Source organism: Stegastes partitus, unplaced genomic scaffold (genome assembly GCF_000690725.1).
Source record: "Stegastes partitus isolate 25-593 unplaced genomic scaffold, Stegastes_partitus-1.0.2 Scaffold240, whole genome shotgun sequence".
In the NCBI taxonomy this organism is placed as follows: Eukaryota; Metazoa; Chordata; class Actinopteri; family Pomacentridae; genus Stegastes; species Stegastes partitus.
Genome location: NW_007577971.1, coordinates 439062 through 451425, shown reverse-complemented (window position 1 = coordinate 451425; position 12364 = coordinate 439062). Strand labels below are relative to the sequence as shown.

Sequence of the window (12364 nt, the reverse complement as noted above, 5' to 3'; positions counted from 1 at the left end):
ACAATGAACACGACAAAAACATGCAGCTGATTACATCATATTTTATGTCCTGTTTGACATGCTTTAGCTTAATTGTATTCCCTGTGTATATAAGAGGCCATTTCATGTCATAAGCAGCACTGCACATGCAAAGGCCCAGAGTGGTTTCCTGCTTACATTCAAGCCGTAGCACAACTCAGAAGTTGTCAGGTCTCACATAATGCCTAAAACAAAAGAATTATGTGAAGCCACAAAGGCAGTCATCTTAGCACTGCTGGAATTTGGCTTGAGTGAGAGACAGGTAGTGAAAAAACTGAAGATCTCAAGACAGCCGTTCATTACACCAAGACAAAACAAGCCTAACATGGCGCTACCAAATTGCTAGCTGGTTGCGGCAGGAAACGTCTTTCTACCCCACGAGATGACCGTGCACCCATCTGTTCCTGTGTCAGGAATCGTCGTCAGACCTTCAGGGACCTTAATAATGAGTGGGTGCTGTCAAGGAATGTCTGGAGAAGCCTACAAACCAGACTGTCTTGCCCCTTAAACGCCTATGACCAATTTTTGTTGTTATCATTGTATTTGTCTAAACAAATTTACCTTAAGTGGTACCAGACATTAAAATGAACAAGAAATTGAAGAAAACAAGGGTGGTCTAATCATTTTTTTCATGACTGTATATATACACCCAAACTTTGGAGGAAAGTTATATGCCATCAACTGAAGTAGCATAAACGGAGTCAGTTGATGGTCTCCACATCCATGTGCGTAGACCAATCCAGGCTTTAAAAATAGAGAGTAAATGCTGAAGTGGTTTTATTTACACTACATTAGGTACACATTGGTCTGCTATGTGGACAGTCACATTGTCCATCAGGATTGTCTGAAAGGATTTGATGTTCCCTCAAAATGGTGACGGGCCAATCGTTTTGGTGGAAAATTTGCATGCCAGTAGAAAAGCACTGTCATTCTAAAAGATAATCTACAGCAAAAAAACCAAGCAGGACTGCCTCACTGCATGATTCAAATCCTCAGCAACACTTGACATTTTCTGTGGAGTAAGTTGTTGTCCAGAGGTTGTTGTTGTTTTCCATCATGATAAAAATAGTTACACACAGAAAAATGAAGGAAGGACAGGATTGAAATGATTGGTATATATATCCGCATCCTACATCTGAGAGTCAAACGAACATTTGCATAATGGGTAACTGTAAAACACCAGGCACATCTTCTTCCTTATTGAGTTAATTTTTCTTAGCTTTACACTGGAAGGATACTGTTCATTTTCCACCACAAAGACACTGTTCTTATGACTTAATAGCCAATGTTTCTCATCTCGGCAACAGGGACTTTCAATGCACAAGGCAAAAGTTTCACATTAATAAAACCGGTCCTCTATAACATCAATTCAATTAAATTTTATTTGTATAGCGCAGTTTACAACATATGTCATCACATAGCGCTTAATATAGTAAGGTGTAGACCTTACAAATTTAAACAGAGAGCCCAACAATCCAAAGTTGCCTTTGGACTCCCTCTGAGCAAGTGGTACAAAGTTGTACAAACTGAGGCCATAAATAAGACAGTTGAGGTTCAGGCAGCTTGGCAACTGAAGGCCGCCACATTAAAACAACCAAAATATTTCATACAAATTGCTGCCACTCCCACATAATGACTAGGAACATGAAAATGTTAAGTATGACATGGCCGTGTTACCATTTAAACAACTTGTTAATATCTGTGTTCATGTTTGAGGTACTAAGTTTGGAAAGAGAATTACTCATTTCTATTTATGTCTATCTCAAAAAATGTAAAGGCTTTAAAAGTGAAACTTGGTAGAGCGCTGTCCCATGTTAAAATGCTTCACATTGTCAAGGACTGCTACAAAAGTTCCACCCCATGGCCAGTTACAAAATTAAAAAGCTGTAGAACTTTCACACATTCCATGTCCTACATTCTTACAGATGTAAACATGCTTCTGCTTTTCAGTTTCATTGATGGTTAGCAACGTTTATGAGACGTGTGTTTTATGACTTTTGATGCTAGTATCTGCAATGGTTCCTGTTGTATTAATAAATAGTAATAATACATTCATTTCATATAGTGCTTATTAAGAAACTCAGAGACGCCTTACACACACACAAACACCAAAAAATCAAATATTTTATGTCATAATAGATTTTTACCTGTTTAAAAGCCAGCAAACGACATGAGAGGCTACAGCTTTCATCCTCTCTGCCTTTGCTAAATTGAGGAATTCAGGCATGTTTTATTTGATGAGCATCTCTGGGACTACAGGGATCTGTTCCCCGTCCCAGCAGGGCTACAGTCGAGCAGCTAAGAGAGCTAAGAGACACAGTGGACATGATGCACTATGCCACACTTTATGGAGCGTGGACAGTGTAAGAGGAAATTATATTTATTTTCATGCAGTTTAATTAGCTATTTGTTCTGTGTTTCAGCATCAATTAGATTAATGCCTTAAAATCTTTGTGTCTTCCAATTTTTTTTGATAAGATTATTTGTTTTCATGAAGAGTAAATATAATGTCCTCAGCATTTACAGTCATTTAAAATTTAAAATTTAGTTTGTAACAGTAGTAGCTTTTTTTGCCCTCCTTTTTCATTTCTATGAACATCATCGAATGTGGAAAAAACATCTAAAACCAAACACTTGATTTGGACTAAGCTTTAGATGGTTTTAGGATTTTGCAATTTTCATGCCGTACTTTTACATCAGGTCACGAATAATACTCCAAGAAGCATTTTTTCTTCTTTGAAACACAGATTCATGTTACATTTGGAAAATTACGCAAACGTCTTGCCACTGCAGCCTGCATTTCTGCACCTTCATGCATTTGTTGCACCAGCCATCTTCAGGAAATAAACTGAACCACACTTTTTTACTTTGCTGTTGGGATGTGACTTCACAAATTGTGTCCTGTGTGGACGAGCCCCTCTCTTCTTCTTCATCAGCACTCTTCACTTCATCTTCTTGACTTGCACCAGGTTGTGCTTGGGCAATCAGTTTCTCTACTAACAGCTGCTTCTTGTTAGCATGGAGGGTGAGGTATGACTAGTTTGGTTAGGGTTAGCGTACTAATATCAGGATTGGCCCATCAGAACTGGGCAGGTCATGCCTTTGCCTCACTGCAATAAGAAAATTCACCACTGGGAGGCTCTGTCCAGCTTTTCTATACAGTGTGAGCACATAACAGATTTATTTTGAAGGTCACTTCCTCCATGACGCAGTTAAATGAAAAGAGCTTGACTCAGCTGGGTAGGAGGATCCCACAGAGCTGACAGAGCTTCTCTGCTGATGGAGGACTGCACAACTCTTCCAGGTACAGCTGAATGTGTTGAATTAATATGCACCAGATGATGGTAGCAGAAGCAGCATTTCTTGCTGTTAAGTAGTAAGAAGTCCAGACTTTATACTGTAGTAGTAATTATGAGTGAAAATGGGGTTAGTCGTAGAGCGACCAGTGTCTAGTGTGTTAATACAAAGTTTGTTCAGTTCTTCTACACTGGATCAACAACCGGCACAATAATGAAAAGTAACTACGTCGGCTACACTCACTCCAGGTTCTTTACATTCACTTCCATTGCACCTATACACTACTGTTGCTGCATTTTTGTAGCACACACTTGAAGCTAAAACCAAGAGATTAAGATTTTATCAGACTATTTGGAATGACACATTGAATGGCAGATTGCATTAAAACTTCAACTCAGTGCATCAGGTGCTGTCCCCTTTATCAAAGCCCTTGAGACCATTAATAATCACAGTAATGGCAACTATAACTCTATGTACTAATTTAAACATAGCAACTATATTTCTACCTTCCAAAGTGTGTATGCTCAGCTGTATATTGATTTTTGGTTGTTGTTGTTGTTTTTTTCAGTTTTCTGCCTGTGCTTGAACTTTACATTTCAAAGTAAAATATTGTACTGTTTAGTGAACTAGATTCCTCTGATAACTTTAGGTTTATAGATTATAGGTTATGGATTATAGCTCTGTAGACCTCCCAATGTACCCAGTAAACCACAATGTTATACCCTTCTTAAAAGGTTTATTTTTGTTAAGGTGCAAAATTCTCTTCAGATTTTCAAGATTGGTTTCTATAAAGTTCAAGTCATGAGAGTATAGAGAGAGTGTGTGTGAGCTGTTTGGCAGCATAATGTACTATGTGAAGAACTTGAGCCAGGAGAAGCAGTGTGATGCTCTGCTTATTAACATTAAGAAAAATAAAGAATTGTGTCAGGCTTTTAATGTTGCTTTTTACGTTATCAGAGAAAAAAAAATCACACTATCTTGAGTCCCAGTTATTCCAAAGTGGCCTGTATGTAGCCGGTTAGTGTTGTGATGTATGGAAAGACATGCAGGACACTGATTTTAAAAGACTTATTTTCTTGTGATTTGCATAAAGGAAATGTAGCAGAATGCTATTATGGTGGAAATAGACTTATATCTAGAAAAGATAGCTGACTGGTTTCCCAGCAGCCAAATGAGCCCATCATATACCACATGTCAAATAGTATGTAGGTTTTATTCATCAGTTTAAAACACTGGGCGTGCTTAAATCATATAGTAGATTCTGTTAGAATAAATTATGAACTATTCAGTTTTATTTCAAACATAGTTTTGCCTGCTACTGAATCAAAAAGTTATAAAAGAAGTAAAAGAGCAACAAATCTAGCATGCTTGTATTGTCCTTGGTATACATGCTGAATCTAACTTATTAGCCAGATAAACACCTTCAAACCAGAGACTCTGAAGACATTGGACTCCTTGTCCATAGGTTTATTGGCATCAACAACATGCTCACTTTTCATACATTCAAATATACATTGTAAGCATATCAACTTAGTATTTAAAATAAAGTCCCTGTATAGTTGTTGTCTTTTACTGTTATGAGTTGTAATTATTTGTTCTATTTTTTAACTTCAAAATATAATATATGACACCATATTTTAACATAAAACGATTGTTTGTGCTTCTGTGTATTTGTAATTACAATTCTACAGTTCTATATCTGACAGCGGATACAACACAACCAAGGATCTAGTCAGGAGAAGACAACCTGGATAAGTGTCACAGGACAAGTTCAAGTGTGTTAGGGCGTTGATGCCAATAGCAGGCTGTCTGGGAGGTCATAGGAAGTGTTTTTTTTCTTTAGGCTGTCAAGTGCAAAGGTGTTGAGTGAAGAACTGGTATACTTACTGTTATATGAGCATTTAGGGAAATATAAACAAGCAGTCTTTAACAGCAGTAGCTGGAGAAAGTTTCTAACAACAGATTTCACAAAATGCAAGTGTTCCAAAAATACAACTTTACACTCATACATAAAGGCAATATAAATCACCACATCCCCAAAAAGACCAACCACTTTGGCTGTTTCTTTTGAAAACACCTCAAGAATCCCCAAATAGGAAAAGTAGGTAAGAAACAGGACTGATTACAGGGAGCAGTGGTTAGAACAGTTTTATGTCGAATGGTTGATTGAGGAGTGGAAGACCTGGAGTGGAAGACTGAGGTGTGCAGGTGACTGACTGGTGGCTGCGAGGGCATATCAGCCAAGAATGAGATTTACTGGAAGACTACGGAATTCATCTTCCACACCACCATTAAAGTAATTAGATTTTTATTGTAGGACTATATATTAGTAAAAATAACTTGTGGTTTTGTAAGTAGGATTAAAGGACTCCATCTGTAATTTTGTTATACCATCTTTTGATGCATGGTGATAATGAAAATGAATCGTGAATTGTTTTTGTTAGCCAGACAATGACCTATAGCATTGTTTACAGACAACAAGGTCAATGTTCTGGAGTGGTAGTCAGAGCCCTATTTTGAGTCCAGCTGTGAATTTGTGGTTGGCCTTGAAAAGTTCTTTTCACTTACGATCTCAGTGCAACCTAACAGTTTTGCAGGAATGGGGTAAAATTGCAGTGTGTTACGAACAGGACAAAGACTCAGGTGCAGGACAACAAGGCACGACGACAGAGTCAGGACATATGTTCTTTAATAACAACAATGGTTTTACAGAAACTAAAGTCGCTGACCAGAACAAGGTAAACTGAGCTTGGAAAGGATTGAAACCGAAACTAAAAACTTCTGCGAATCGCTAGCGAATAACTGATTAAATTCCACAACACATACAAACTACGGATAACTAATGGACAGAAAAGCTTACTGACACACAGGCTAACGAACAAACAGCAACACAGTCATTTAAACTAGCATCACGAGGCACATTACTCGACCGGGGCTGGATTGCGAGGAAGAGGGGTTCCAGGCAGACGGAGAGAGGCGAGTGGCAGACAGGTGGAAGGTTGGAGGGATCCAATAGACGGGTTGTCCGGGTTATGGCAGAGGAAGACAGGCGCTCCAACTGGAATAGAGAAAATGGTCAGAATGCGGCCAACACTCAGACGGAAGAGCTGAAAAGATCAGATAGGACTAACAAGGCTGTTTTTACGATCTGGCGCCGTGTCATGGTCTGGAAGAGGCTTTTATCCGTTTGAGGAGACGCTGCAGGTAATCACTCCCAGCTGATCTCATCAGCTGATTGTGAACTGCTTCCACCTGTCATGCCACGCCGCCACTCACCAGGAGAGAAGGAGGGAGAACTGCCACTAGCTGACAGCAGAGGGCGTAACACAATGTCCAGATGTGCAAGCCTGATTGAACAACTAAGTCTCACGGCAATTTGTGAAATAGTCACGAAACTTAATCTATTGATTTGTGTCTAGGGACACAAATTGTCCAATTTTTTCGTGTCCCCCACCACGAATTTCAAACCATATTTCAGTTGGACTTATCTTTTGTGTCTGGGCCACGTTTTTCTTCCCTATTAGACAGCACATGTGCTGTGATGTTTTTGTCGTTCTTTTCTTCTGACAGTCAGGCATTAACCAGTCTTACTGTTATGGCCCGTCCACACTAATAACTATAGAGATCACTATACAGATGTGTGCGGCCACACTGATGAACGTTAACATTCTGTAAACATCGGCACTGTGTATAAACTCTGTAGTCATTCAAATAGAAAAGACAAGAAATATATCCAGGCAGAGAGAAGCTGTTCTGAGATCGACGATACCGTTCATGGCTATTGTCGTTTATTTGTGAGAAAATATAAGTGCTTTTACTGTGTTTGGGCTACATGCTCTTCGTTACTCTGTAAACAAATACAACTCTGAAAAGAAGGACACATGCACATTTTATCACATGTACACATGTATATTTTATCACAAACAAAGATAATTCCAATTGAAATGCATTGGTTTGAAATTCATGTTGGAGAACTAGGAGCCGCTTCGTTGGCTCGCGTTAACCCCCACTCAACGCACTGGGCTCTCGGCTCTGCCTCCCTACCTCTGTTCACAAAACCAAACTTAATAAATTCAGGGTTGTACTTGTGCACATATGTCGCTTTTGAGGAGGGGGTGGCATCACTTCCATCTTCATTTTTTCTTTTTAGAAAAGTTTTTAGAAACTTTTCCATAATTGCAGCTGGCTGCTGCTGTTTGTTGGAGCGTGTTCAACAACTTAATGACGCATCACTGCCAACAAGTGGTGGGAAGTTTCCCGCCACTTGTTGGCTACTTCATGCATGGTCAGGTGGCCCTCGCAACCCACAGATGCAGAATTGAAAGTTTTTCAGTGATTCTTAAACCATGGGGCCGCCTACTGGGCTGCGGCCTCATGTTTGAGAATCACTGACTTAGACAAAGTCTTGGCATTCTGAAATACCTTGCTAGATCCACAACTGTCCAACAATTATTCTGACTCACCATAGGTAGATGGCAGGTATAAACCTGCAAGTGGCAGATAATGTCAGTGGGCATTCTCCCGCCCATCCACTCATTTTACATTCGCTTTACATTTTTCTTAGCTCTGGAAAACAACAACAGCAAGTTCTGAGCTGTAACCTACCACACTGTAAATGAAACTTAAACAGGAAAATCTGCAGAGGATTCGAAATTGTGCAGTCAAACAGCTTTGCTAGTTTTTTTGGTGGATTGCCCATTTTAATCTATTCTCTGTGCAGTGATTTTCTCTCTGCATGCAGATGTTTCACCACAAAAATTCCAGCTGTTACTTTTTGGAATGAAAATACTGCTGGACAGAAATATGTGCTGTTAGGAAAGATGGATTTTTAAAAACAAATTTTGGTGACTGAAATGTCACAGACATGGACTTCAGGGCTAGTAGGACTAAGTTAAACACTGTTTCCATTCTTTGAGAGGAGGTGGAAGGCAAATTAGGCATAAAAATATCTTTGTCCATCTTGATAGATTGCAATGCAATACAGGAAGAATGAAAACAGACTGCTTCCTGAGGAAGCTTAAATCATTTTTTTACAAGATGTTGCAGTAGTTTATCCTTTAATTGCATTGTTTGCTGTCTATGTTAAACAGACTCATAGTCAAAATAGACTATAATTTTAGGTCAATGCTAAATGGATCTGCTCGTGAAGAGAATCGCCAGTTCAATCAACAGTTTTTTCTCATTGTATAATTATTTCTTTTTACTTGATGCTGTTATTGTTGTGATGTCATGCAGATCTCTCTTCACTGAATTTAAAGGCTGGCAATGATGATGTCAGACAACTTGGAGCTGAGTGATGATGTTGGTGTTCTGCCCCATCATGAGGTGGAGCCTGCCAGGGAGGAGGATGGACACTGCCCCTTGCCCTTCAGGTAAGACACTGCATGGTAACTACATACACTGAATATTAATATATAATATCTGTGAGGAGAGTAAAGAGTTTTAGGGAAAAAATACTGAAAAAAAACCAAAACAAACCAGATTGGTTGGTTTTTATGGGCCAACATAAGAATGGAGACATAATTATTCTATGCCAGAAAAAGAAAAATGGGCCCAGAAAGTAAAGTGTGGAAGGTATGCCAGCACAGTCGTGTGGGTTGTTTTAAGCTTGTTAACTTTTATTTTGTTGTTCATTTCGTTGTTGTTTTTTCAGTTCGACATTGTGAGCTCCATTCATTTCTGGCAATTGAGTCATAAAGTTTTAGTCCATATGTCCACAGGTTTTCAAATTTTTCAAATCACTTTGGTATCCTGAACCTCACAGTGTCCAGCAAATAGGCTAATGAAGGCTTTTTGAACAGTTTTGAGGCTGTTCATAGCTGTTTATGAGTATGGCCTGGGACATGGCCACATGCGTGCAACATGTCTGAGTAGTAACTCTCATGAGTTAGCAGTGGGACTTATGTTACACATGTTTTTGTGACCACTAATAGGTGCATATCTGCAGTTTCTTCAGGATTTCAGGAATTATTCCCTCAGGGTCAAACTGTCCTTAGGTATCTAAGGTAAGCATTCGGCCTGAGCTTGGCACAAGGAATGCATTTGCTTCAATACGCTGTGTGCCCAGTCACAGGGCAATGATTGTGTGCTGGGTTTTTAGCAATACTACTCACTAGATTTGGCTCCCAGTGACTTTTTCTTCTTCTCCAAAATGAAAGTGAAAGGATCACAGCAATTTCTCAAGTCTCTGTAGGAGCCACCTGCTCCCTGGGACCAATGTTGTTGTGACAGATGGTACAGCCTGTTTTTATTCCTTTTCCAAGGGGATGTCCTCAGCCTGAAATTACATCAGTAATCCAAAATCAGGTCCTTTATTTTGTGGGAACGTGGTGCCTGGTGTTGTGCAAGTTCAACCAGTTTATGTGGTATGGACCCAAACACATTGGCTAGGTCCAACCATAGAGCATCTAGGTCAGCTCTGTTTTCATGAGCTTCTCTGATGAGCTGTGTACGTACCACAGGTACTCCACAGATGACTTTGTTCATTTGTGAGTTCAAGTGGTGCTTTTACTTTGAAAGGTAAAGGTTTAATCCACTCCTCCAGTCACTTTCTATCTGCTGGCCTAATCATTGTTGCATAAGTGTGAATTCTGCCAACCTCTTCTATGGAGAGCTCCAAAATCCATCAACCTAACTATTGGTATGATCATTTGGTTGTAGTTATTAATTTAATTATAAATCAGAATATCAAAATAATAGACTAGTGTATTTGTGAGACTATTTTTTACAGAGAATCATAACCTGTAGCATCTTTTGGTGTGCTGTGCGAGACATAGTAGTACCACCTACAGTTGTGTAACTGCAGCAGTGTGCTCCAAGCAACTGCAGACTTCTGGCATTGAGAGGTCCATGTACTTGTTTTTTGCGAGAAACTTGTTCGGTATTCTGGACACAATGCTTAAAAAAATCTTACTTTCTGCACTTTGAAGGGAGATTGTTTGGAGTTTTATCTTTCTGGGAATCCAAACTCCTTCAGCGCACCTCCACTGATCTACAACTCTCTCCCATTTGACATATCACCTTCTGAATCTTCCATACCTGATGCAGGGGCTCATGTAGATTGTGTGTTTCCTCTTCTTCCACACAGTCTTGGAAAAGTGACTTCCAGCATGATCAGCTGTTTACTCACGTTAGAGATGAGTATAAAATAAAAAAGAAAATTGTCAACTACAGCATAGTTTTTGTTTCAGTTTTAATGAACCGCTCACATACAGAGAAAGCCCTTGTTCACGAGAAATGCTTCAGTCCCAAAAGAGCATTTCAATTAATTTGACAATCTACTGGTAGTCTCAACTTGTACATTTGAGAACATGTATAGATGCATAGGATGGGGAGAAAAAGAAACCCACTTTTTCACATTTTATGGAATGAAACTTAACCCTAACCCACACATGCAGAAGATCCACAGAGAAGGAAAGACTCAATGTCTTTGCCACTGCTCCGTTATTCCTGTCACATACTAAACAAGCTGCAGCAATGGCTGCACAGAACAGACTGTGTGTGTGTGTGTGTGTTTGTTTGAGTGTGTGTGTGTGTGTATGTGTTTGTTTGAGTGTGTTTGTGTGTGTGTATTTGTTTGAGTGTGTTTGCCTGCAGCACGTGCAGTTAGCTCACGTTTCCAGGCAGCAGAGCTCCGAGAAAGACTGAAAGGCTGATGTGACAAAGACGGAGATGTGAGTAGCTGCTGTTCAGTTAAATTTGCAAATAGACACACAGCCCAAAGCTTTCAGTTCAGTAAAACTTTTTTTTAAAATGATAAACTCAGAAACTGTGTGGTCTGTCCTTCACAGTGGTGGAAGGCTAATGAGTTGAAATTTCCCTCTCTGTCAAGGTTAGCAAAGTCCTACCTATGTATTCCAAGCACTTCCACTCCAGCTTAGCAGCTGTTTACTGCTCTACAAAAAGAGCAAGCCTAATCCCTGAACATGTGGACATGTTGAGTCTATAGGTTGACAATGGGTAAAAAAAAAGAATAATAATAATACGCCTCTCTTTTTGAAATCAAATTAGTCTGTTATCTTGTTCCATAAGTGTGTTGTGACTACTTTATACATATAAAAATAAAACAGTGAACTACTATGTACAGTGATCAAAAACAGACAAATCAAACTTACCAGGGAAGTACGCTAGTGAGGGTAAGCAGGCGTGCTGACTAAACAAAAGACTAGGTTAACAATACAAAGAACCCCTAAATACAACTAAATTCATGGAGCTAAGAACTTTTGTATGTAGGTCGAGGATTCTAAGTTCTGTATTCTGAACGCCATTGAAGAGAATCTTCTATGCATGGGATGATCTCTTTTGGTGGTATTATAATGTAACAATGTTAAATACAATACAGAGAAGCATTTGCAGAATACAAATGCTTTAAATGACTTTTGCTGAAAAATGAACATAACGTGAATATTGTGTTTAAAATTTGTGTGGTCGTAGGCTTTTACTCTTTTAAGAAATGCTGTTTAAACAATTTTCTAATTTGTCTGCATGGGTGTGAACCTCCCTCTCCTGCTCCAGTTTTCCCACACAGGCTGAAACAGTTTGCATAATTAATTCTTTTATCTTGTTTTCGCATGAGAGAAAACCATGTCTGCCCTCCCAGCAGCATACACACACACGAAGCTCTTCATGCTTCACAGTGCCAAACTAAAATCAGTGGGTGAGGGGAATCCTCCTATTTGCAGTTCATTTCTCCATGCACAGTTAATATTGCTCGTGTGGTATGAACTGTGGCCAGTGTTTGTCATTTGAATTTCTTTCTGCGTGAACTGTTTTTCTTCAAAGTTTACCTCAGGAGCAAAACAAATGGTTTTGAAAACATGGATGTGGAAAGACACAACAGAGGCCTGTTCTTCAGTGACAGTGTCAGGGATTGTTGTCTTTAATATTGTTACATCCCAGCTTTGCTAGGGTTAAGGGTTTCTGCTTTGGTAAAGCAATTCATTCTTCAGTGACATAATTAATGGAAAAACGGTGCTAATACTGCAAAAAAAAAAAAAAAACAGGGCTTGTGGGTGTTGCTAAATCAACGAAACAAATAAAACCAAATAAG

General features: G+C 39.2%; 1 protein-coding gene across 1 annotated transcript in view; it reads left to right on the top strand.

Annotated features, from left to right (window-relative positions):
• Nucleotides 1-8580: 8580 nt before the first annotated feature.
• The window catches only part of gramd2ab (GRAM domain containing 2Ab), a 35622-nt gene continuing 31838 nt past the window's right edge, over nucleotides 8581-12364 (top strand). Inside the window, exon 1 of the mRNA XM_008281646.1 lies at nucleotides 8581-8687. Within this exon, the coding sequence (XP_008279868.1) occupies nucleotides 8581-8687 (107 nt within the window). The remainder of the gene's footprint in view (nucleotides 8688-12364) is intronic.